Source organism: Gadus macrocephalus, chromosome 20 (assembly GCF_031168955.1).
Source record: "Gadus macrocephalus chromosome 20, ASM3116895v1".
Taxonomy (NCBI): domain Eukaryota; kingdom Metazoa; phylum Chordata; class Actinopteri; order Gadiformes; family Gadidae; genus Gadus; species Gadus macrocephalus.
The window spans coordinates 6444123-6470221 of NC_082401.1; the positions used below are offsets into that span (position 1 = coordinate 6444123).

Here is a 26099-nt window from a genome sequence, read left to right on the forward strand (position 1 = left end):
TCCTTCCTGCCGTCCCGCATCGCCTGGACAACAGAGTCCACCCCCACTTCAGCGGCTGTCACCCCTGTCTCTGCCGTCGCCACCGAGCCGGCTATCATCAACAACAACAACAACATGCTGTTCTTTCAGGACAGCGCCCCCGGTGGCGGCCTCCGCTACTGCAGCTGCCCGGCGCCGGTGCTCCACTGCGATGAAACTCTGGCTGAACTTCAGTGCAGCTGCCGCAGCGTCTCACCCACCGCGCTGCCCCCTGCTGGCCTGAGCGAGCCCAGCGTTCTGGTGACGGTGTGGCTGAGGGACACAGGGCTCCTCCAGGACCTGCTCAACGGGAGCCGGGTCAGCCACCTGCAGCTGGTCTCCTGCGGAGGGAAGCCCCTGAACTCCCAGCACCTGGCTCTGCTGGGCCTCCTCACCCTGAAGATCCACAGCAGCGCCCAGGGGGCGCCCTACCCCGACCAGGAGCTGTCCATAGTCATGCCAGCTGCCCGGGTTTTGTCATCGTCGTCTTCTGTGGAGGAGTTGGAGGAGGAGGAGGGAGCGGGTAGGGGTGTCCCCCCCCCCCTCCGCCTGACCTTCCTGGACGTAGCGCTGCTTAACGGGCTGTCGGCCCTCAAGGCGTACAGTGTGACGGGGCAGTCGTTGTCCTCCCTGGAGACGCAGTTCCCCCGTCTGCCTCTGGCTCTCCTGCTGCAGTCCGCCGCCACCCCGACCCCTGGGGACAGCACAGGGTCACATGACCAGGTCAGAGACCCCGACGGCGAGTGGGTCCTCACCTTTGTCTACTGACGGCAGGCTCAGTGACTGGTATGATGTGGGGGCTTTTATGAGGTGGGTGGATGCAGACCAGCGCTACTGCCAGACGCTCCGTTCACCCGCTATAACTGAATCTTTGCAAAGGAAATGCTTAACAGTTTGGAATGTGTAATTCTCTATTATTGGGTGCAGTGGAGGGAAAGAGTTGGATTATATTGGCTGGCCGGCAAAGTGTGTCGTTTGTAAAAAAAAAAAAAAGCTCAATTTAATTCTCAGGCATTTATTTATTTTTGAGAGAGAGATTGTTGAATTGGCACTTTTTACACAATTGTTCTAACACTGTGTTGTCCCCAAAAACTGAACAAGGGACAACATTGAAGTTATTCTGCTTTTTAACCAGAGCATGGCCAATGTCTGCATTGTTAAGCTAAATACACATCACAATGGTTTCATACCAGGTGTTCCTGCTGGAGAGAGAGAGAGAGAGAGAGAGAGAGAGAGAGAGAGAGAGAGAGAGAGAGAGAGAGACAGGGAGGGATAGTTTAAATTCCAGAACATTTCTGAACATAACGTTCCAATGACCTGCATACATTTCGTGGCTATGCTGGATAAGTTGTTTACATGTATCTGCTCTTTTTAATACAAACATTTCTGCCGGCATGTGTATACACAATATTCTTAATATATCAATGAAGTCAGAGAGAGAGTGAGAGAGAGTTTAAACAGACCAAAAAGTAAACAATATGTTCTCATGCCTCTGTATACTTACATTGTTGTCTTGGCAACGTGTTGCCATGGAAATATATTCCTTTATCCTCCCTAGTGGGGTGAATAGCATTGATATATGGCTACAAGTATTGAGGTTATCTAATTTATTTCATTCAGTCCATTTTTTTTAACTGTTGCAGTTGAAAAGCCTAGAGTAGCGTTGACTAGTCATCGACGTCATCGGTGGTGGCCATACTTATATTTCCCATGAAATAGGTGCTCTTGGAATAGAACCGGGTGTTCCTTACTGTGGATTGCCGACGGGTGCCAACTGAAATGTTTGGTTTCCTGATCCTCAACTCGAGCGTCCCCAACTGGGTTGTAAAATAACGTCTTGACATCCTACCTGCTCTAATTAGTGTTCTGGTGCACACGTCTGACCATATAGTCATCATTGTGTACAGATAGATCTTATATAGATAAGTAGGTTGTCAATAGTAATGATACCACTGGATTAGTGTTGAAAGTATGGAGGCAGTGACAAATTACATCATCGCTGAGATTAACCGTGTCGTGCATATGGGGTCGTGGGTATTGTTGACAGTAAGCTAAGAATATTTGGTAGTTCCTTTTTGATCGGTGAAACGTCATTTTGATATAATGTTCCTGTATATAAGAATCGACAAATGATTTGTGGCGATAAGAAAACTACTACCAAACACTTGGGATATTGGTCACTGAAACTGATGATGTTAAGAAGTCGATTGGGTTGAAGAGTAATTGTGCAGAAGCAGATGCAAGAAAAAATGTAAGAACCAAAATAAATAATTTCAACCTAAAGATCGGGCCAGTAGAGGTTGGGAACCACGTGTTTACAGCGTGTTCCGTCTCTGGCGCTGTTCACCAAAAAAGACTGTCCTGACGACATGAGAGTCAGAGGCCACGGCGGACCTCTGTGCCTGCTGTGGTATGTTTCCAGTATGGGACCAGTGTAGAGGCCCAGTAGGCGCTGTGCTTACAGACACCCCATCTCCCTGCTGCCTTGCTGTAGTTGTCCCAGCTGTCAGGCCTGGGCTAACAGACAGCAGATGGTCTTCAGATGAAAAAAAAGGGAATAATAATAATGAAGCATGCTGTTATGAAACAGGTTGAAATGGACGGCCTGCGACCAAGAGGCCAGGGGTAGGGGCTATAAATCCCTCTTTCCTCACTCTGGTAAAAACTAAAGAGGAAGCAAGAATCCTTCGTTGAGGCTAGTGGAGTCCAGATTTAGCAAAGGGAGATGAAGGTTTTCTCTGGTATTTAGTGCTGTTAGCTGTAGTACAGAGCAGGACATTTCAACACTATCCTGTGCGCTCTAAGGCTTGAGGACCTCACTTTCAGTATTGGGAGAGGCGTTGGCGAAATCGTCCAAAAAATCAGTTCACCACACAATATTGACTGCCAGATCTCTTTCCCTCTATCCCTTAGTCTCTCTCTCTATTTCTCTTCCACATTTATAGACTATACACATATGCGCTCTCTTTAACTATAATTTAGCTCTCTTTAAACACGCCCTCTCTCTCTCTCTCTCTCTCTCTCTCTCTCTCTCTCTCTCTCTCTCTCTCTCTCTCTCTCTCTCTCTCTCTCTCTCTCTCTCTCTCTCTCTCTCTCTCTCTCTCTCTCTCTCTCCTCCCCTTCCGCCCTGGCTTTTGGTTCCACATTTTATCCTGCAAGAGAGAGAAGGAGAGAGACACTGTCTTAAAATTGTTCTCACAAACACTTTCTACAGCCAACAACATGTCTGTTCCACAGATCATTACCACAGCTGAGCCCGGGCCTGTGTGTGTGTTTGTGTGTTTGTGCATCCATGTGTTTTGAAGGTGTATGCATGTGTGTGTGCATTAACTCATGTCTGTCTGCATGTGCGTGTGTGTCTAGTTGTGTGTATTTTCGAGTATGTGTATCTTTGTTCTTTCTGTCTTTCATACGGATAACTATGTCGATGGTTCCCTGTGCGCAACAAAGACACTTGTTAATTCCCAATGAGAAGTGACCGAACGACCACATCATTCGATGCAGGTGCTGCACGTACGAGTGTGCAGACGTAAAGAAAAACACATGTTCGCTAGATCGTTGACTTTTTGCTTGCCCTCTGTAATGTTTTCCCGATGAAGGCTCGAACAAAGTCTTGTGTTGATCCCAAGCTTCCAATGATGATTCATTATCACAGCCGCCCTCTGCACGTTATCTGGCGTGTGAGCGTGGGTTCAAAGCGGGCTACTCTGTGTCTGCGTGGCATTGTTTTTTTTCTGTTCAGATCATCTTTGATAACATTAGGTGTTCTGTGATGATTCTTGTGTGGTTAGAGGTGGTGGTTAGAGGTGGTGGTGTCAGGCAGTGCTGCAGTCTGGAACTGAACTGGCTGCCTGATGAGAACACCTTTAGGGACAGGAGATGATGGGATTTGCAAAGCAGATTTGTTAAAACAACATTCATTACAACATTGATGAATGTGAGTATGACTGAGTCTAGTACAAAATGGTTTGAACCTCTTTTAAGCATCAAAAACCAAATGTAGATGTAATCAGTTTATTTTTCTGAACTCCATCTTGTATTGATAGCACAACCAGTCTACAAAATATAACAATACATATTATTGGTGTAGTTGCCATACCACAAATTAAACATAACTGTAGGCCTACCCTAAACTAATTTAAGGAGAAAGAGTATCTGTTGCTTTCAAAGTACCTTTTTTTGGCCACTAGTCCTTGTTCTAGCCAATTTGGTGAATGGGATTATCGTCTACGGACATTTTTAATAGATCGATTAGGTTCATGGTAATACCAGGTGTATTACCCCGACCACCGTGCACAGACATAATAGCTTTTTATCCCTGCAGCACGCTAACATGTATCCATGTCTTTTTTATATAGATCTTTGAGAAAAAGAGACAGACGGATGGACTTTAGGCACTAATACAAGCCTGCCTGCCTTCGCTTTAGTTCCTTCTTTATTTCTATTGCAGCACCTTAAGCGCGTGTCAGGGAATGTGTTTTTTTAATGAAAAGCATAAATAAAGAATAACTCAAGGCTATTTGCTTTAAGACGGAAATGGATAATGATATATGAAATAATTTCTTTTAAAACTATTTAGATCAATTGACATGATTGAATAATCATCAAATAATGTATTTTAGGACACTGAGTCTGCCTTTATTGGAAAATAGCTTGGCAAGTTTGATATGTATATAGTTTGGTCCTTGATGTGTGATGCAGAATGATATGTCAATGATATGGTTATTTGGTAATTAAAGCAGAAACGATTTTGTTTATTAACCATTTTCTTTTGTATATTTTGTGACAATAAAAAACAATTCCAATAGTAGCCTATATTGTTTTGCTGTCTGCCACACTGACATCATTTGACGGTATGGGGGAACACAGAGCAATAGAGAGTGTCTTCTCTATCATTCTGGGGGAGCAGAATGTCCCATTCTTTCACTGCCCTCTCGTGGTCATAACTTTTATTGTATATATATATATATATATATATTTTTTTTTTTACATCGACATCTATCCAGGTAAAAAAGTGTATGTAGCTCACTAGAGAGCTCAATACACATTGTATATTATTTATTTATTTATATTTTATATTTATGTTTCTTATATATACACACATATTATCCCAGTGGGTTGCCCTAAAGCCCAACATAACATTAACAAGTAATACGTTTTAAAATGACATTTAAAAAGAAAAAGGTGCATGGAGTATTTACTGAATGTCTTGTTCTACTGATGCCTTATAATATAAACACAAACAAATATATAACTTCCATACATATCATGAACCTAAGACAACAATATAAAACAAAAATAGCATATTTGACAGTGTGAGTCTCTCAAGAGATTTTACGTCGGTTGGGAGTCGGTTTGCGGGCGGCGCTGTTTAAAGTATGGAGGTTGCTATAGTAACCAGGAAGCCACGGCAAGCTTGTTGAAGCTCTGGACAACAAACAGCTCTGCTGTGATACTGTTCAACTAACCCGGTAAGACACATTGAGAAATATTGAGGTATTCCTGCTTGCTAAAACAATTGACAAATGTGCCCATAGATAGTTAGCGAAGCGTGATTGGAAATTTGTTAAGTAACCTTATCCAAGTGGGTGCTACATATTGGTGGTGGTTAGTGAGGTCCCCCCTTCACTTTAGGCGTCTTTGAGTGTTATTAATTATTATTATTATTCATGTTTAACCTCTGTTTTCCTTTTATTCCTAGTCTGTTTTACATAGTTTTGAATGATGACTATATGCTCTGTAAGGTGACCTTGGGTGTCTTGAAAGGCGCCTCTAAATTAAATGTATTATTATTATTATTATTATTATTATTATTATTATTATCCAAAACGAGTCCCTAACAGTGTTGCCAGATTGGGCAAGATATACCGCCCAATCTGGCATCACCGGTACCAAACAACGCCAAGCAAACCCAGGAGTGTCATCTCGGTTTATTTTACTTCAAAGTAAAAGCCTTCACATCACATCATATGCACCATATAGTAACAGTTTACAGATACAATGCTAATGTTTTGTAGCTGTTACTTAGCAAATCCACTATAGCACTATATCATCCACGATAGAAGTGTACCAAATAGACGTATACAGTTTTTACTTCAGTGGTCTATAGGGATTTAAATATAACATGATAGCAACTGTACGTTTCATTGTATTCGTCTTGTGAATATCAGAGATTGTGCACCGCTTTTCCATTTATGGCCACTGTCGAGTCTCATGTATTTGACTTGTCAGTTAAACGAGTCGAAAGACTTTCAACGTTGCTATAGCTGCACCATTACTTTGGAAATAGTCTATAAACCGGCACATATCTCATGCAGGCAACGCGAGATTTACTTTTGATGACTGACAGTGTTGCCAGATTGGGTCCGATTTCCCGCCCAATCTGGCAACACTAATGACTGATTATCTTTAGTATCCTCTCTCTTCGCTGTACCATGTGTTTATCGTGTGTTTAATTTATGTTGGTTGGATTGTAGACCGTCATATATCTGGCTCACGGTCAATAGATTAAAGTCTGTGCAGCCTCGTTGAGGTCTGCGAAAGATACCCTTCGGTCGTCCGAAATAAATGTCGCACTTTTCCGTAGTTCTTCGGGCAGTCACGGAGGAGCGTTCGGGATGTCGAATGACCTGGTCGGAGTGTGGGAAGTAGCCCTGAGCGATGGAGTCCATCGCATTGAGTTTGAACATGGCACCACCACGGGGAAGAGGGTCATCTGCATTGATGGAAAGGTACTTGAATCGATTCCAATACACTTGTTATGAGCCCATGTATGCATGTTGCATGCATTGTGATTTCCATAGTAAGCACGGGGATGAGGGTCCTCTGCATTGTTAGAAGGTACTTGAATCTAGTCCAATATTCTTGTTATGAGCCAATGCATGCGTGTTGGTTGCATGCATTGTGATTTCCATAGTAAACATTGGTATTCTATTGTTTAATTTTCTACAGGAAATCCTGCGGAGAGACTGGATGTTCAAGCTGGTGGGAAAGGAGACATTCTGTGTGGGCGGCTCGGACACCAAAGCGACCATCAACATCGATGCCGTGAGCGGCTTCGCCTACGAGTACACCTTGGAGATCAACGGCAAGAGCCTGAAGAAGTACATGGAGAACCGCTCGAAGGTCACCAGCACCTGGGTGCTCAACCTGGACGGCACAGACTGTAGAGTTGTCCTGGGTAAAAGAAGAGTTATCTCCATCCTGTATCCCCTATTAATGTAAAACACACACATTGGTTTCCTTCCAAAAAAGCATTCTGATTCAAACTTTTGCACAGTGTCCCTCCCACAGTTGTTATGTCAGAGTTGAAGCTAAACCCATTAGCTGCTTAGGTTCCTTTATCCACCTCCGCTCACTATTAAACAGGATAATCCCTTGTCTCACAGTAGCTGTGCACCTATTAAGATCATAGGAGGTTATGTGGTTGTTACAATGTCCATGAGAATCATAATCAACATATTGAAGCAGGTAATATTGATTTGTTACCCGTGTAGCTTAGCAACAGGTCCTACCTAGATAGGGGCGTGGCCTGTTCCCTGATCCCTCCTATACTACAACACGGCCATATACTAACAGTCTGTACTTTGAACCGGATAGTGAAGTGGCTAGGGGGGACCAACTCCCTGCCAAAAGGTACTGGGTTTGATCCCCAACAACCACAGACAAACTGAGGGCATCCTTGTGCAAGGTGCTCGTACCTGCTCCCTAATCCTTAAGGCTCAACGGCATGTATCTGAAGTCAACGTAGGCACTTCATGTATGTTTGGGGCTTGTCTGCTTACTTAATAGCAGTTAATAGCAGTAATAAGGATCTGCATACTGCTGGCATACATGTGGTAATGTCAATGTAAATGTTCAGATTCAGAGGTGGTGCTCTTTATTGAGAGTTATCTTTGTCATAGCAAAATATTTATTTATTAATTATAACTGGTAGCACTCGTGTCTCTTTCTCAGTGTCTCTCATATCTCTTCCCCCAGAAAAAGACACCATGGATATTTGGTGTAACGGACAGAAGATGGAGACCGCGGTAGGCATGTTTACATCAGACTTCTTAGGGATTTACTGATGTATTGGCCAACGTGTCATAGCCGTAGATGGCTAGAAAAATACTAGTCACTTTCTGAATGCCATTCATTTACCTCCTCAAACCTGTTTACATATGCTCGCTTTTGAAGACATCAGGATGAAAATAAATAATCAGTAGAGACGTATAGAATGGAAATATTTGTACCAGCCAAGAAATTTCAAGTCGTTGGACCCATAGTATTTATCCAAGAACCCGATATATTCTGTATATAATCAAGTACATGTGTACATATGAAACTGGTGAGCAGGTCTACATTCAAATATTTATAGCACCTGGCAGGCTCATCATTTTCCTTTTAAGAATTCTGAACGCAGGCTCATAAAGAGATGCCATATATTCCCAAGAGACAAGGATACAATTTGTGGTTTAAGAAATCCTGCATCTGTTAAGCCATGATTTGAACCAGAGCATGCGTCAAACCAAAGTAAATTCAACTCCTGTCACTCTCGGCATGTGCACAGGGGGAGTTTGTGGAAGACGGAACAGAGACCCACTTCACACTGGGAAACCACGACTGCTGCATTAAGGCAGTGAGCAGCGGCAAGAGGCGGGATGGCATCATCCACACACTGCTGGTGGACACCACCGAGATCCCAGAGTGCATGGAGTAGCTCCTCCAACCTGTGTGTGTGTGTGTGTGTGTGTGTGTGTGTGTGTGTGTGTGTGTGTGTGTGTGTGTGTGTGTGTGTGTGTGTGTGTGTGTGTGTGTGTGTGTGTGTGTGTGTGTGTGTGTGTGTGTGTGAGAGATGTGTATTTATGTAACTTAATGTAAGGGTGAACATTTCTAAGACATTGGGAGTCAGCCTTTAAGGGATCAAAATAGTCTTTGGCTGTGAATACCAACATACGGTTGGACACCTTATTTATAATTCCACAGTTGAGGAAATAAAGGGGGTCAGACAGTTTTGCATAAGTTAGGTCTTATCATATTATTATTGTTCTCAGTCCATATGAAAATACGGCATACGTACATAACCCATTTCTTTCCGGTCATGCAAGGAGAACAACTTTATTATCCGGCCAGACGGTCACATTGTACTGTTGTGGTTTTCAATATGGATGGAGCTGGCTCGTACTGCAATAATGTACCAGTCCATGATTTTGTCTATCCTGCTGTATGTTTGTCACTGCAAATGTGTCAAACATTACAGCTTACGCTCTTGAAAAATGTATTTTCAAAGTGTCACCCCTCAGATAGATTGACTGCTGACTTGAGGACGACAGGATCGTCCTCGTGTTTTTATTAGGAGTTGGTAGACATAGGAGAAATATAATGTCAATAGAGAATATATATATATATATGTATCCTTCAATTTAAGTCTTATTTATTGAAAAAAATGTCTCATGTTTATATACAATCTGTAAATATTTATCTTTGTGTTTAATGTGGTTACTTATTTGTAAAGCCTATATTGAGTACAATCTTTCAGATGTTTTATTAAAATTGATACACCATCACTCGAGTAGGATTCTCTTGCTTCATTTAGCTAAATCATCGCATGGTCTAGGCAGCCATCTTTAATTTGAAGGGGGATGTGGTACTTTCACTCGGCCCAAAATCCTATATTGAACTCTTAAAGTCTTAAAGCAATTTAAGACTAGATAAGATGTGTTTGTGTTTGTGTGGTTGATGGCTGATATAAGCAGCCTCACCTGGCCCGAGTCAGGTGGTTTGGACTTGGACTGGGCGAGGCTGCACACCTGCAGTCACCTATCAGGGCACACAGGTTAAACCAGCCATCACCACACACTCGAGGGAGAGCTCTGGCATTGCAGTATTCAACCCCTGATCTGCATGCAACAAACCCTCCAACTATACAATAACCGGTTTTCTACAACCTCTAACTGTGTCAGGGTTTTGGAGGAACCCAGTAAAGCTACCTAGGTTGGGTGTGGCTGCAATAATGAGTAGTCATACCCCCACTACACATACACACACATACTCGCATTGTAAAGCGCTTTGGGTTTCTTAAAAAGCCCTATATAAATGCAATCAATCAATATTATTATTGCTACAAGTGCTTTTATACTGAATATCAAGTGCGACCTCAACAGTTCTACAAGCTCCATTTATTAGTTACCATTACTAAGCAACAACAGATTCAGATTTGTTTGTTAAAAAAAAAAATCAAAGAGATATAGGTTCCCCCTGTTAAACTGTTGTAGCGAATGAGTGGATCGTCACCAACGGGAGGAGGCATGATAAGGTCACGTTTACCTGGGGTGGACTTATCAACACCTGGGCTTCAACGTAGTACTGATACACATCCTGATTGCTCTGCTCTCTCCACAGGTCCACTGCACCCCTCACGAAAAGATAGATGCCCTCTCCGTACTTGGGATGGGCGTGAAGGGGGCATTGCCGTCAATCACCACAACCCATACAGATGTTCTTTCAATATTAAAACATTAATGTTTATTGGTAAAATGTTCATGAACTCCACATTTATTGACTGACATACCATAAGGTGGTGCATATTCCCTCCGATGTCCTTGAGCATGGAACAAAACTGTGCAGGTATGCGTTGGTACATTCTCCGAGGGGGAGACGATGAGCCCAGCTGTTTTTCTTAAGCTAAAAAGAACTCCTCGAGAGCAGCGTTATCAACTGGCAAGATCTACATTGGAAATATGCCATAAAAACAAAGTTTAAACAAGCTACACAGGGAGTAACAGCGTACTCTGCTTCTATATGTCTTAACTTGGAGTATTAATAGTTTTTTCTGGGCATTTTTGCATGTAGATTGTTAGTTCATATTTTGTGAAACCATATGCAAGTTTTCATGTTTTCCTTTACTTTGTAGTAAAAAGTTTCTTACCCTCTGAATGGATAGCCCCTGTTCTTTGAATTGATGCTCTCTGTCCCGGTGCAGCGCCGCTGTTCAGCTGGTGGAGCTCTTCCATGCCGAGGTACTGGATGAAGTTATTGTTGACCGTTGCTGTGCCGGAGCAACGGAAGAGTTCCTCCAGCCAACTCTTGGCCTCCTCGTTTGCTTCGATCGAAGCACTAATTCCCTACAAGCACAGGGGTGAAGTAACATTGCTAATACTCATACTAAGTTGTAAGGGTAGCACCCTAAAAAAAGTCCAGATGTCTTGTTGTTCAACAGTGATACATTCTAATTGTATTTAAAAGATAAAAGATTTGACACGATCAATGTGAGTGGGATGGAAGGACGGCACGTCTTTGAAAGAACTAAACTATTAGGCATAGAATAGGACTTTATGGTTACCATTTATCTGTCATTTTCAGGAGGATATTTGACAAAGTCAACCTCCATCTTTGTTGGCATCTTCTTGGCACTGTCTTCCACTGCCTTGGTCATAATTGGGCCACCTCCTGTTTAGCGGAGCCCAGATGGCCAGTGCCGATAGCCGAACAGGCAATTGACTTGTGTCTCTCAGCGTTCGCCAGACTTAAACATAATTGCATTGCATTGTTGAGGATCTGGGAATCAGAATAGGTAGACAAATGGCTATGAGAGGACATATTATAATTTCACACACACAGACACACATGCACATTTCTAGCCCCACAACATATACGCACACAAACAATCACACACATACATACATACAGACATACATACACGCCATGTACGCAACAAGGCACTCTCCCTCACACACACAAATTCACACACACAACAATACATGTAAGCAAATACACACACACACAACCATACACAGCATGACATGCACACACGAATACACCAATATATAGATTTCCCAAGCATGAGTACTCTCAGGATAGATTAAAATGTATTATCCAACTAGGTGTAAGTGAGTCTTTAAATTACATTGTTCGGTTTTTGACTTTAACAGAGTAACGGAAAATGTTCAAATACAAATATATAGTTATTATAATATGCTTACCTCTCCAGCCCAGTCCACACCTTTTACAGGAACCAAAGTGTGATACACCTGTTTACAACCAAGACCATAGGAGTTTGTCTCCAACACAAGGGGAAGGGATGCCTTTGCTTTTTTATACTTACTGTTAATTTCTTGTTGCATTTTGCTGCCCGCCTTCTTCAGGATGACTTTGGAAACTTCTCCATTTGATGGACAAAGATTATCTCCTGTTCACAATGTGTTCACAATGACGTCGGTCTGAGAGGGGAGGACAATAAAGGATAGGGAAAGTGATGCATTATGAAAATGATCTTACATTTCCCGCACACTGACCGTAGTGGATGATAAGGTATATCATTAGTGTTCATTAAGCATTAGTGTTTAAGGAAATTCATTAATCACACTGTAAAAATATAAAATATATAAAAATACATCCTATGACTTACTGAAAATAAATAAAGATGTATGCTCACCTCCTGTTCCTGAATGTAACCCTTCCTGAGGGTCAGATGGACATTCCCGATCTGAACAGTCAGGGGGGTTTGAGACGTTTTGGATCCGCTCGTATTGGTTTTGCTCCGGGCCGCTTGGCTGACTGGTGCAGTCATGCTGCCAAATGCTTGACGGCAGGCTCTTTCCATTTCTTTAACAGCAGGCTCGTCATTATTCACCAGGGCGATTTCGCATAGAATACCTCTTTGGTATCCGCATTCAATGTATTTTCTCACCGTGTCCACGATGATGTCGGTGCATTTATCCACGGGGAAGTTTAACACCACAGAACTCAAAGCAGGAATGGCCACAGACTTGAAATTGTTCTCTTCGGCCATATCAAGGATGCTTTTCACTGTTCTCTTCAACTGCGGTTCAGCCCATTGAACATCATAGCTAAACCAGGACCAGGTGATAGACGTGGGCCGACAGCATGAATTATCTTCTGTTATGGGAGACACCCTGGATTACCGATAACTGCATCTCCTGTTTTCAAAGCACCATTCCTCTTTATATATTTGTCACTGTCACTCTGTATGTCAGGGCCGCCCGCCTCACAGAGTGCCAGAGCAAGACCACCATAATGTGGCAGATTCTCATTGGCAACATTGACGACAGCGCTGTGTGGAAACTGGGGAGGTCAGCCTTCCACACAGACACCTGTGTCCCTTTGAGTAGGAAGGAAAACCTTTTCTCTGCAGCCATTGGTTGATTTCTGGACTGTGCAAAGTCTTCGCCCATAGCAGAGTCCATACCAAGGACATCTATGCTGCACTCATATTTGTATTTTAGGACATCTTTAATGGCAGGACCGCATTGTCTCAGAATGTTGATCCCATTCCCATCAAGAGGCATTTTCAGTTGGTTTGTCTTTGTCATATTGAAGAAATGGCTTGAATGAGGTGTGCGCTAGAAAAAAATGAATATTAAAACTTTATTTGTGTCAGTAATGGGTTATGTTTCAAACAAAATCCCTTCTAACTACAGCTGAAAACAAATACACCCGTTGCAAACCCTGCCAATTCTAAAAAATACCCCAAATTAACATTAATCTTCTGATTGTAGTTTTCTAAATGCATCTAACAATGACTCCTGCATGGTGTCAAAATAAAATAATGCAATGAGGTAGATGTGACCAATGGTAGGCCTGGTTGGTTCACTGCGGTCAAGTGAGCCGCCATTCGTTTATCTGCAGTTAAGCCAGCCTAGGGCTGGGCGATATACCGGTTTTAAAATTATACCGGTATATTTTTCGAAAGCGATATGTAGTTGAGACAATATCGCCATACCGGTATATTATATATTATTTTGATGTTGCCTTCCGAGCGCTATTTTATAAAGCTGACCGCTGCTCTCTGAGCCTACAAACCATGTTCAGCTGCTCAATCCCGCCCCTTATATGTACGTAGCGTTCTCCCACCCACGGACGTTTCGCATCACAACAAAACGTTTCTCGTCAGCACGAGAAAGTATCTGGTGCGCACGAGAAAGTATCTGGTGCGCACGAGAAAGTATCTGGTGCGCACGAGAAAGTATCTCTTTCGCACGAGAAAGTATCTGGTGCGCATATCACTCTGTGTGTGTGTGTGTGTGGTCAGCGTGTGAGAGTGCAGTGGACGAGCGAGCGGTAGCGTGCATGTAAGTTAAGTGAAGTAATGATCGAGTCCGGTTGTGTGTAAAAGAATAAAGCACCCGGCAAGAATCGGTGGCCGCTTCATTCCGACCATATTCCGACCAATAAGCAGACCCACTGCCGGTCAAAGTGAAGGGTGTGTTGCCCCTGAGAGATCATCGGCCCTGGAGGGAACGTGTCTGGGATAATGTTGGCTCGTTCGTTCGCGAACCGGTTCGAATGACCGAGTCTTTAGGACGAACGAACTGAACCGATTCGTCTCTCTCGTTCGTTCGGTCGTCTCGTTCACCATTCGATTCACCGGAAACTCGACTGAACGAACGAACGAGTTTCCGGTAGCACTAACTCCACTGAGTCTGACTGACAAAACTGAGAACCGTGCAATGGCGTGCATTCCATGATGCGATTCTCGGTTACCGGAAACTAGGCTGAATCGCGAACGACTCCTCCACGTTCAGTCGAGTTTCCGGTGAATCGATTCACCGGAAACTCGACTGAACTGGGAGGAGTCGTTCACGAATCGTGTGTTCGTTCAGCCTGGTTTCCGGTAGCGGTAAATCGCATCATGGAATGGACCCCATTGCACGGTTCTCAGCTGAGTCAGTCAGACTCAGTGGAGTTAGTGCTACCGGAAACTCGACTGAACGAACGAACGAACGATTCGCGAACGACTCCTCGTGGCGAACTGAATCACGTGAACTGGGTCACGGAAACGAATCATTGAATCCACCACTAGTCTGGGAGCCGACAGCAGAAAGTTGTAACACTAACCATCTCGTAGTCAGAGGCGGAGCGCAAGAAAGTAGTACGTGCTCCAATAGTGCAAGATAAAAATAAAGCACATTAATTTGAAGGATTTTAGCTTGTGTGTGATTTATCGCGGGCACGGGAACACACAAGCTAAAATCATTCATATTATAGAAGAGGCTGTCAAGGAAAACAGGATTTTTTGTCTCCGATGACGTCTTTGGTATCACTCCGCAAATAGTCCGGTAACTTGTCAACTCAAGCGTCTTCGGTTGCTATGCGACGTCAACGTCTTTGGCAGACTATTTCTCTGCTGATCAACACTACGAATGCTGGTTACAAATAAATTGTAAAAAGACACACCATGAAGTTATTTTTTCGTTGAGGCAAGTAGCCGTGTAATAAGCGGGATAATGTATAGAACGTTGTCGGTCATTATTGAAAATAAGCCCCTTCAGGTCGGTGTCCTGTTTGCCCTGTCGGGGCTTATTTTCCCGATAATGACCGGCGTTCTTTACATTATCCCTTACATATCTGTTGTTAAAGCACAGCTATGCTTCGTTGAGCAAAAAAAAAAAGGAAACACTAAATAAATGGTTGATAGTGGCGCGGAGTTAAAACTACACACTTTACCTGTTTTGTTCAAAATATCGTTATAATATCGTATATCGCCATTCGAACAGAAAATATCGAGATATGAGTTTTGGTCCATATCGCCCAGCCCTAAGCCAGCCGTCACACAAAATCTTTGTGCGCCTTTCTAAAGAGCCTTTGTGTGGTATCTCGCAACGTTTTCAAAATAAAACCCTTCACTTACGTGTGTAGATATATAAAACACTAGATGTCTTACGGCGGCGTCTAGATTCGAACAGCGGTATTCAACTAAAATTCAAATAGGTCCAGTTAGAGAAAATTTCCTCAAGCAAAGGTCCGGAACATCATGTCTAACTTGCGTTATCATTCAGTGTGATATAGATTGAAGTAGCCTAGTAGTTGTATCAACGTCTGCATGTAATCAACAACTGACTGTCAGATCAATAGGTACAGGTTAGGGCTGGGCGATTTAGCCTAAAAATAAAATCTCGATTTTTTCTAACTAATGGACGATTTTCGATTTAAACCTCGATTTTTTTTTTCTGTTTTTCTCTAAACAAATTCCATTGAAACCCATGTACGTGTGTGGCGCTTATGGGGTGTCGCACCACACTCACCAACGCAGGGGTCTACAACCCGCTGATTTAAGAGTATAACGATTATCAACAATCATGGAAAGCTGAGTGGGTTTATCAGTTTTAATAACAGTATGAACAAATAGAACACAAAAATGACAAGTTGTCCTTTGTATATCTATAGTAGCAATAGCACATGCTAAACAAGGACAAAATCTACTCAGAATAATTGAATGAACTGTTTACATCCATGGCTAACCAGTGCATGAGAAGGAGATGACAGGAGACTAATGTTTCACTCTTTCAATTGCTCTAATTTGAGCTCTTACTGTTGTTATCTAACATACCATACAGTAATTTAATTGTGTAAAAGTGTGAAATTACTGCACCTTAAAAATGACCATGAATTAGCTATACTCTCATTTGCATAGTGATTAACATTATGAATTTCAATTGTGTATACCAACTGTATGTTGGCTGACATTTACCTATAACTTTTTTTCCCTCCACTCTAACCAAGGATGCCTGTTTTTAAATTCCCTAGCCTGACACCCAGTCTGAAAGGCTGGCCAGGGGTTCTCATCTAAAAGTAACGAGGAGATATAAAGTGGGATTAAAACATTGTCTTCTGTTGACTACTTATTATGTGGTTTACACATTAATATGGGAGGACTGGACACACACACACACACACGCACGCACGCACGCACGCACGCACGCACGCACGCACGCACGCACGCACGCACGCACACACACGCGAGAAGGAGGGGCTCGGCCCGCCAACTAACGTGCAGAGATGCAGGGGCAGCTTCGCGCTTCGTAGTGGTACGGCCACACCAAACGCGTTACTCGCTTTAGGGGCGTCCAAACTCGGCATTTTTGCATAGAGAACCATTGGTATAGGCGCGTAGACGCGTTACATGCGATGAAGATACATGCGATGAAGATACATCTGATGATTAGGGGCGTAACGCGCGACAGACGCACGTAATTACGCACGTAAACGCAATAACGCGCCCAACGCACCAACGCCCGGAGTTCAGAAATCGGAACTTTCAACGCTCCAACGCGTGGCGCTTAGCCGCGATAGCCAATCAGCGTGGAGCTTGACCCGACGTCACTGGCAGAGAGTAGTGAGCTTGGACAGAAGCATACGGCCGACATCTCTTTATTCTGGGTGGAAATAGTAACATAGTTACGCCATTAAATGCGTATGGAAACATTTTTAGCGAGAAATGTGCATTTTACTTTCATAATGTTCGCTCGGTGAATGTGAAGGATGTTTGGTTTGATAGTTATGACGAAGAGGGAACGCTCTGTTCACTTGCATGGACATGGACTCATCTAGCTGCGTTGGCGCATTGACGCGTTGGAAGCGTTGAACCGAGTAACCACCACACAATGATCAAGCGTCAGGTTAGGCACGTTACTCGCGTTATCCAACGCGAGTAACGCGTTTGGTGTGGCCGCACCATAACAGAGACAGGGCAGAGCGCGAGCGCACAGCGGGAATTTTATGAATGGTGAATGTAGGAGATAACTTCCCCTGCTTAAAGTATTTTATTGCAGTTATACCCAACCGATATTTCCGAAAAATAAACACAGAAGTGAAAGATCTGTCACAAGACGATTGATACGTATCCGTGCACATTTTTAAGTGGGTATACGCAAATCCTGGTGCGTTCCTAGTGGGTATACGGCGTATACCTGCGTATCACGTAGACTACACCACTGCTTGTAACTAAGAGAACACACATGTGAGTTGTTGATCACAAATTATTTGTATACATAACGTCATCTTTGCAAAAGACGTTTAACTGAAAAGTGTTTCAATCGACCCGGCTCTCCCCCAAGTCTGTCGGGGGCGAGGTGAATGTGATTGCAGTAGGCTGAGTTTTGCGCTCGTTCTGGAAAGTTAGAGAGGAGGCTACTACGGAGTCTATTCAGCAAAACAAATCGGAAGAGTCTAGAACTGTTTTTAAATCGCGATTTTTCGGTTCAGCCATTTCACAAACCGTAGGAAAGAAAAAATTCAAATTAATCGATTAAACCGAAAAAATCGCCCAGCCCTAGTACAGGTAGAACAATTCAATAACATTTCGACAATGTTTATTGTCACTTTTATACAATTATACTCAATAATACTGAAGACATGTATTATTAAAGGAGGTTCAACTGACTCAACTGAAACTAATCTCTTCAAGATAAGAAGGGCTACATTTAAAATCAAAATGGAGAAAATAAATATAATAATCTTAAAATATAGATAAAATATATACTTTTCTTTTGAAAGATAAAATAAAGTATAGCAGCTGCTTGAGTTTCCCCTGTTTCTTTGTGAATGTTTGAACAGTTTCAACCAATTTCAAAAACATAACACAACACATCTTAACAATTGAACAGTTTTAGCTTCTCTTTCTTTCCCTCTTTTATCCAACTCCCCCACTTTCTGTTGTTCAGTGAGAGAACTGAGCTCTAGCTTGTCCTGCCAGGAGTTTAAATACCTAATGGCCAGGTAGAAGTCCTCTCCTTTTGTACTGGTCTTAAGGGGAGTTACACCTAACACATCTTCACAGAACTCTTTATTTTCTTGGTTGAAGAACCTTACATAAATGAACAGCTGAGCATTGTCAGACACATCAGTAGACTCATCTACAGCTAATCATACACTTAATGAATGGCTTCATCCAGCTGGGCTAGCACATCCTGGGTTAACATTTCACTTTTCTTTGTGGCTGATGATGCTGACATGGGTATTTTGTCACAAAGCTCTTCTTTTTTTTCCCCTCAAGTAAGGTTTCAGCTACTGCACTCATGCATACCTTGACAACCCCTCCATCAGTAAATGGCTTTTTGTGTTGACCCAAAAGACTCTGAGGGAACGTTCATTAGCACGTTGTTGGGCAGTGAATGAATCGGTTAGGATCCGGTTGGATTGTTCATATTGGGTTCTGAGACTGCTTATTTTCTGTGACCGCAGTTCAGACTTGAGTGGGTATGTTTGTTGAAAACCGTTGTGCTTTGTCTCATATTGCGTTTCACGTTGGCACTTTTTATGAGTGCCACTGTCTCTGAGCATATGAGACAACCTGATTTTGTGTTGACAGTGGGAAGAATGAACATGAATGAGTCTGTCCATTCTGGGTTGAAAGCTGTTTTCGCAGTCCACTTATCTCTTATGCAGCTATCCATTTTGATGGTAGGCTGGTACGAACGACCAGCTTCAGCGAGAACGTGACGTATTTCCCTTACTCCAGCCTTCCAGTTTGCTATTTGTGTCCGGCGACGAGTTTGAGAAGAAAACTATTTTGGAAAAAATAAATAATCCAGTATAATGGTCGCCAGCCTTTACAGAAACATTAACATTGCAAGCCTTTTACATTGCAATAATATCTTGCCATTTTCGCCAATTTTAATTTCAACAAGTTCTGTCGTGTTTCTGTCGAGCCACGAGGGGTAGTAGCGGGCTAGTCATCATTAGCAACATAGCCTCTTTAGCAAACCAGCTTGAAAACACAACTCTACATTGAATTGCACGCAAAGCATGACCGTGCAATGCATAAATTGGTGACCGGATTAAAGCAGCAATGAAATCAAGTGTATAAGAGGATTTAAAATCGACATTACAACCCCCAACGTGGTACAAATACAAAGAAAATACAGCTCAATCCCCATTGACTATGGTCGCAGCCATCTTCTTTGCTACTTGTACAGATCTGCTCGCTCTACTTTGAAAGCGACGAGATACGACCGAAAGGGGGCGTGCCTCGGTGAAATGCCGCAAGAAAGCTGGGAGATTTGCGACTTTACCACTTCGTACATCCATGGTAAATCCAAATGGATAGCAGCATTAGAGAGCGCAAAGTGTAGTTACTTTTTCTGTCTCCGGCTCACTCTCTCACGCGGTATTTCTCACTGTTCTCCCGCTGTCTTTCTCACTGTTCTCCCGCTGTTTTACTCACTCTTCTCCCGCTGTTTTACTCACTCTTCTCCTGCTGTCTTTCTCACTTCTTCTCCCGCTGTATTACTGACTCTACTCCCACTGTCTTACTGACCCTTCTCCCACTGTCTTACTGACCCTTCTCCCACTGTCTTTCTCACTCTTATCCCGCTGTATTACTCACTCTTCTCCCGCTGTCTTTCTCACTCTTCTCCCGCTGTATTACACACTCTTCTCCCGCTGTCTTTCTCACTCTTCTTCCGCTGTCTTTCTCACTCTTCTCCCGCTGTCTTTCTCTCTCTTCTCCCGCTGTCTTATCTGCCTTCTCCCGCTGTATTACTCACTCTTATCTTACTTCTTTCTCTGTAATTATTATCGCTCACTGTCTGTGAGTCAGGCAGGGACTCTCTAAATCAGGGGTGTCAAACTAATTTTAGCTCAGGGGCCACATGGAGGATAATCTATTCCCAAGTGGGCCGGACCGGTAAAAATATGGCATAATTATGTAAAATTAAACATGCTGTGAGCACACCAAACACAGGTTTCCCATTTACTTCCGTGAATAAAAAGGACGATGACCATTTTTCTTGGAAAACTCAGCACTCTGTGTCCACCTTTCGTCTTTTTGACAGAGATATTTTGGGGCAATGAGAGTGCCAAAGCGCATAATGTTGAAAGTATAAGGCAGAACGACAAGGTAGCTCCGGGCTAGCTGCACTACCTGTTTATACTTGCTCCCTGCTCAGCCCCGGTATAAAGTTCCAAAGCGACTTCCAGTTACACACAATTGTCCAGTAGTTCAATGTACAACAAATTAATCAGTGCCAGTCAATGCAATCCATGTAATGCTAGGAAGGATTTTTATAAAAAAAAAAATATCATTTTTTTTTTTTTTTACAATACTGTACTTCACAAAATCATCAAGCCTATCATCACAGACTGTAGGAATGTCACCCACCCTCCATCGCGTACGACACTGACGCTCGAGTTCGTGCACAGATCCCTGAGACAAACGGCTACGCGCACACATGCACACCCATAGCGAGTGACGTAGTACGTAAAGTCCCGCCCAGGTCAAAGTGGCGTCGATTTAGAGAGTCCCGAGTCAGGCAGCCTGTGCCGGGAATGCACAGATTCGATTGGCTGAGTAGCATCACGTGGGATGGCTTAACTCGAATGCAATTGGGTCAATGGATTTCCTGATTCCCTAAACCAGTACCGTAATGTCTAGAAACGCTGCGCCGGTCATAATAGAAGCGCGCCGTCAAAATTAAAAATATTTGAATAATTGATTGACTATAGGTCCGGGTCCGTATAGGACGGCGTCTGGGTCCGGTCCCGGACCGCGGTCCACCTGTTAGTGACCCCCGGTCTAGAACGTCCGCACTTGCGGCCATCTTGCCAGTCAGCTGCTCACCCATAACATTGTGTTGGTAATGGTACATGTACTTTTTAAATAACCATAACTTGCTACATTTTCCGCAGTGTTGGTTCTTATCGCGATACTGAACCATACCAGAGCCTATCCCACTGACTGTATCATTGAGTAATAAAGCATATTAATCCTGACCCAGGTAATATGGGGTGATGCTGCTTCTTTTTTTTTAACCTAATATCACATCACTAAGCACCCAGGTTTCATATTACGAGCCCAGAAGCCAATGTTGATATGAAGTGAACTCGCAAAACGATGCCTTGTGTGCGCACTGACTGGTTAAAAGTAATTTGACTAAACGTCGAATACATAAGTGGTCTACCGCCTGATTAAAGTTGTTTTCTAATCGTTTGCATTCATTATAAACACATTTCTGAGAATCATGGTATTCACCAGCAACAGTGGTTTGAAGCGCATTGAAAGTGAAACAAAGTGAGGGACTCCACCCCCAGAAACGAGACGTGTTAAAGAAAAACTAAACCGAAAGCTTTAACGATGGACGACGACGCGTACTCGTACGCTCTGCTCGTGAAGCTCGAAGAAAACAACGTTCCTAGACTTAAAAACAAACTGGTTAAATATTTCCAGAGTAAAAAAAGGGCCGGCGGTGGTGAATGTCAAATTCAGTATGAAGACAGAAATAGGACGGCAGTGCTGCGTTTCAGAAGGGAGGAAGGTAATGATGCCTCAACTCATCCTTTGCATTGAAATCGAATGTTTCGCTAGGGGGCCCCATTGGTTTATCAGGCCCAGGCCCACGCCTCGACCCGGGTTCGATTACAGCCCGCGGTCCATGGCTGCATAACTCTCAACTCTCTCTCTCCCATACCTTCCTGTCTTACTCTACAATAATAGGGATGCACCTTCTAAAGCGAATCTTAAAAAAATATAATAAAATTGTGTGGCTAACGGGGTTTGGTTTCTCATCCAGACAGGGCGAGGGTTGTGGCTCAAGAAACCCATGAGATTGTCCTGGACGAAGGAAGGTTAAAAGTTACCGTGCACTTGCCTGAGGAGAGTCCCGGGAGGCCTGTGAGTAGACGACACCACCACAGACCGACTCTGGATCAGTTATTAAATTAGTCTCTCATCGGTTGACTTTGTAACACAAATGTTTATTGTGGTTTAAGTAAACGAAGCATTTTTTTATTTGTGTAATTTGTGTGAACAATGTGAATATAGGTAGGCAGGCCTATCTCGTATAAAGAAGGAAGAGGGGGCGGGGCGTATATTAAACTGAAACTGATGGCATTTTTACAACTAGACGTCACTTGTTGACTACCCTAAAGAAGTCGACAGGCCTAGGCTACTGAACTATTAATGGTTTTTTTTATGTATCGCCGCGTTTAGTCGCCAAATACACCAAAAAAATTGATTCACACAAAACATAACATTTGTATTACAGCCGTTGGCTATAAAGTCGTAGGCAGGTAGGGACTCGTGGTCCTATATTATCTAATTTAAATGTAAAATCATATTTATTTCACATTTCCTTTGACTGTTGATATTTCCTGGATTTTAGGTTATTATAGTCAATAATAAAAATAAGTTTAACGTTGAACGACCACTAGGGGTTATCCTATTCTAAGTAAATGGGTGATGTTTAAGCAACCCCTTTTTTCTTCTCTTTTTTTGTCTTCGAGTGTAGTGTTTTATTGATATACTGTGTATATATATATATAGTATACATAGTGTTCATTGTGCATTGGGAAAATCAACCTTGCATTTAAGGAACTGGTACGACATTGCAACATTACAACATGTAGGCCTACTTAAATATACTTAAGTATAAACTAACGTTTTGTTTATTGGGTGGAATAATGAATACAAAATATTTAATGTTTGAAATGAGGACCATTCAACCCTCAATTCTAGTTTTGAACTGTTATGGTCATTTTCTTGAGCTTATGAAATCTCATCGGAATATAGATGTTTTGATGCAAATGTCACCAAATAAATATTGTTTATCACATTAGCAGTTCCAAAACAAAAACATGATACAAAGCACCATTACCTTAGGAAAGATAATCGTATTTGTGTTTATATACGATAAGTCTTTTAAGTCTTACTATACTCCATAGCAGTTGACAACCACTTCCAACAAAGAACAAAGCAACCCGGATGGACGTGCAGCGGAGGAGGAGACCCAGGTTGAGGCGGTGAGCAGGGAAGAAAAGACAGAAGAGCCAGCATTGGGTTCCACCTCCGCTGTCTTAGAGAACGTTCCCCAGGGCATGAGCAAGGAGTTCATGGAGATGTTGGTGCTCAACATCTGCAAGAACTTCAAGTCACCGATGACCACCCAACCTGAATTCAGTTTGGAGATGCTCTCCGACGCATGCTCCATTGTGGTTACTTTCTCAAGTGCAAAAGGTTTGCTTTACTCTGTATGATATAAAAAACACATTACTTAAATAATTCTTGTTATGATATTTGCTTACATTATCATGAGCTAATGTGCAGGTCTACTCTCTGTTCTCTATTCTTCTCCAACAGAGAATAATGAGTTCATTACATGCTGCCAGACAAACAGGACCTTCTTGAAGAAGAAATTAGCTGTCAGAGCTCTGGAAGTCACATCCCAAGTCAGAGTTGAGGATGTGTCAAACATCAAGGAAGACGTCCTCCTGCTGTACTTTGAGAATGAAGGTTGGGAGGTTGAACAGGTCACCCCAGATGAAGAGGAACAGTCTGCTGTGATCTTATTCAAAATGGCTACAGGTATTTATTTTAGTACTAAAAGGTAGTTGATGGAATTTAATTTAATTAAATTAATTAATTTAAAATACATAAATGGGTTAAGGCATAAAATGTATGCATACATAGGGGTGTAACGGTACACAAAAAACTCGGTTCGGTATGTACCTCGGTTTTGAGGTCACGGTTCGGTTCATTTTCGGTACAGTAAGAAATCAAAATGCTAAATATAAATGTGTTTCATAACATGTGCTTGAAGTTGTTCATAACACACTTTTGTGCTTTTACAATAGGAACATTAGACAATACAAAGCTAGAATTCTGCTAAAAAATATAAAGATTCCCCACCCCCCCCAATCTTTAGCCCTGATGACTTTCACTCAATCTTTATGTTTTTTGCCAGAAGAATCAGCTTATCCACATTATTTGCAGGATAATAACACCCAAAATATGAGTGTACATACATTGTACCCTACATGTTACTCCCGTGTACCACAATGCAATGCGGTCATGTTTTTCGGAGGAGAAGAAGAAGCTGAATAACTGCGAAAACGAATACATTTAATGATGGAGATTCCGGCTTTCGTTTAGAAATGTCAACAATTTATTTGGGATTTAACATAGAATATTTAACATTCAAAATGAATGTTAATTATCCAGCTTTCCTCGTGAGTGCCCAGTTTGTTTACATGATGTGGTTGCATCTGTCTGCGTCACAGAAATACCCGGCGCATTTACTGACGCAAATGACGTTTAGAAATGTTCAGCGTAGTGTCCGAATTTTCGTTTGTTCGTTTCCTAAATAGTGCACTAAATCATGAACACTATATAGGGAATAGTGAGTGAGTGAATAGGGAACGGTTTCGAACACGGTTACAGTGTGAGCAACTGTGCGTGTGCGGCCGCAGCATGTTCCACACATGCGGTCCTCTACTTAATATGTCCGTATGGAAACTCGTTCGGTACGCCTCCGTACCGAACCGAGCACCCCGTACCGAAACGGTTCAATACAAATACATGTACCGTTACACCCCTAATACATACACAAATACATACAATACATTCATAGATGCATGTATACTAGGGCTTTAACGATTCACGTCGAAAAGCAGTTCACAATGAAGTAGGTTCGGAGAACAAATATGCACCGTTCAGGACGGATTGGAGTCATAGGTTATAGTCATAGTTTAAAGGTGCGGGACTTTTCAATGCTACACAGCAAGTAACATTGACGACTATCAAACACGTGGGTTAATGTGCATCTCTGGTCAGTAGAGAGCATAAAGCTAGAGATTTGCGAGCAGAGTAAGCAAGGAGTTGTTAGATCCCCCAGCACCATTGAAGTCTGGGAACATAAGGATTCTGCATAGACAAATACAAAGCCAAAATAGTGGTTGATGAATCAGTGACCGTCCTGTAATTAAACTACTTTGAGTATATCCAACATGTTGAGCTGTATAGCGACACTATGCAAATGTAACCTAATCTTTTGGACCAAAAGATTAGGTGACACCCTGAAGATGAATATGGCGCTGGTATATAAAAGCAGCACTGCAGACAACATGTTCGGTTGTGCGCAATATCACGTTTGTTGGGGAGATCTTGGCAACCCAGAAAACATCAAATGTTTAATTTTTATTTTAAATAATAAAAAAAGCTTTATTATTAAGCTAGCTAATTGTATTTCCAAACCAATGACTTGTGTCTAGATTGTGTACACGGCAACATATTTGTAATCAGAGTTTAATCTTTTTTTATAATCTGATCAGATTCATGTAGTGGGCACAGTAGCTCCCAAACACAAGGGATTTGACCTGGGCCCCGTTTCCCGAAAGCATCATTAGCCTAAGTGGATCTTGAAGTGCGTTGTACGAGCATCGTACAGTTTTCACACCGTTTCCCGTAAGCATCGTTGGTAACAAACATCGTGAAAACGCTCATAGCTAACGAGGACTCCAGGGGTACTCGTAGGATGCTAAGAGCATCGTTAGCCTACTATAGCCTCAGTGGCGTCACCAGCGGAAAT

General features: G+C 42.6%; 4 protein-coding genes across 7 annotated transcripts in view; 3 read left to right on the top strand and 1 right to left on the bottom strand.

The window, feature by feature from the left end:
• LOC132448362 (uncharacterized protein C21orf62-like) overlaps positions 1–4828 on the top strand; it is a 14822-nt gene extending 9994 nt beyond the window's left edge. The window contains exon 2 of the mRNA XM_060039559.1: positions 1–4828. This exon is cut by the window's left edge and continues 115 nt beyond it. Within this exon, the coding sequence (XP_059895542.1) occupies positions 1–786 (786 nt within the window). The 3' untranslated portion in view covers positions 787–4828.
• A 519-nt stretch (positions 4829–5347) lies between these two features.
• On the top strand, positions 5348–9566 carry faima (Fas apoptotic inhibitory molecule a). 2 transcript variants are annotated; one of them, XM_060039561.1, is made up of 5 exons: positions 5348–5489; positions 6605–6749; positions 6970–7198; positions 7999–8048; positions 8570–9566. In XM_060039561.1, exons 2-5 carry the CDS (start codon positions 6636–6638, stop codon positions 8717–8719), a joined length of 543 nt encoding a protein of 180 aa, XP_059895544.1. In that variant the 5' UTR covers positions 5348–5489; positions 6605–6635; the 3' UTR covers positions 8720–9566. The 2 variants fall into 2 exon arrangements, with proteins under 2 accessions (XP_059895544.1, XP_059895543.1); XM_060039560.1 differs by lacking the exon at positions 5348–5489 and having other exon boundaries at positions 6344–6749.
• Positions 9567–11177: 1611 nt separating this feature from the next.
• Positions 11178–13585, bottom strand: LOC132448364 (protein mono-ADP-ribosyltransferase PARP9-like). Its single transcript, XM_060039563.1, is given in 5 exon segments — positions 11178–11556; positions 11982–12218; positions 12434–12862; positions 12865–13088; positions 13091–13585. Coding segments are annotated over 4 exon segments (921 nt in total). The 5' UTR covers positions 13332–13585; the 3' UTR covers positions 11178–11556; positions 11982–12191.
• Positions 13586–21530: 7945 nt separating this feature from the next.
• Positions 21531–26099, top strand: part of LOC132448435 (protein mono-ADP-ribosyltransferase PARP14-like) — a 51026-nt gene continuing 46457 nt past the window's right edge. Inside the window, exons 1-4 of one of the 3 annotated variants that reach the window (XM_060039745.1) lie at positions 21531–22052; positions 22308–22408; positions 23458–23749; positions 23873–24097. In XM_060039745.1, coding sequence (XP_059895728.1) covers positions 21872–22052; positions 22308–22408; positions 23458–23749; positions 23873–24097 — 799 coding nt within the window. In that variant the 5' untranslated portion in view covers positions 21531–21871. The remainder of the gene's footprint in view (positions 22053–22307; positions 22409–23457; positions 23750–23872; positions 24098–26099) is intronic. The other 2 variants (XM_060039743.1, XM_060039744.1) reach the window with 2 other exon arrangements.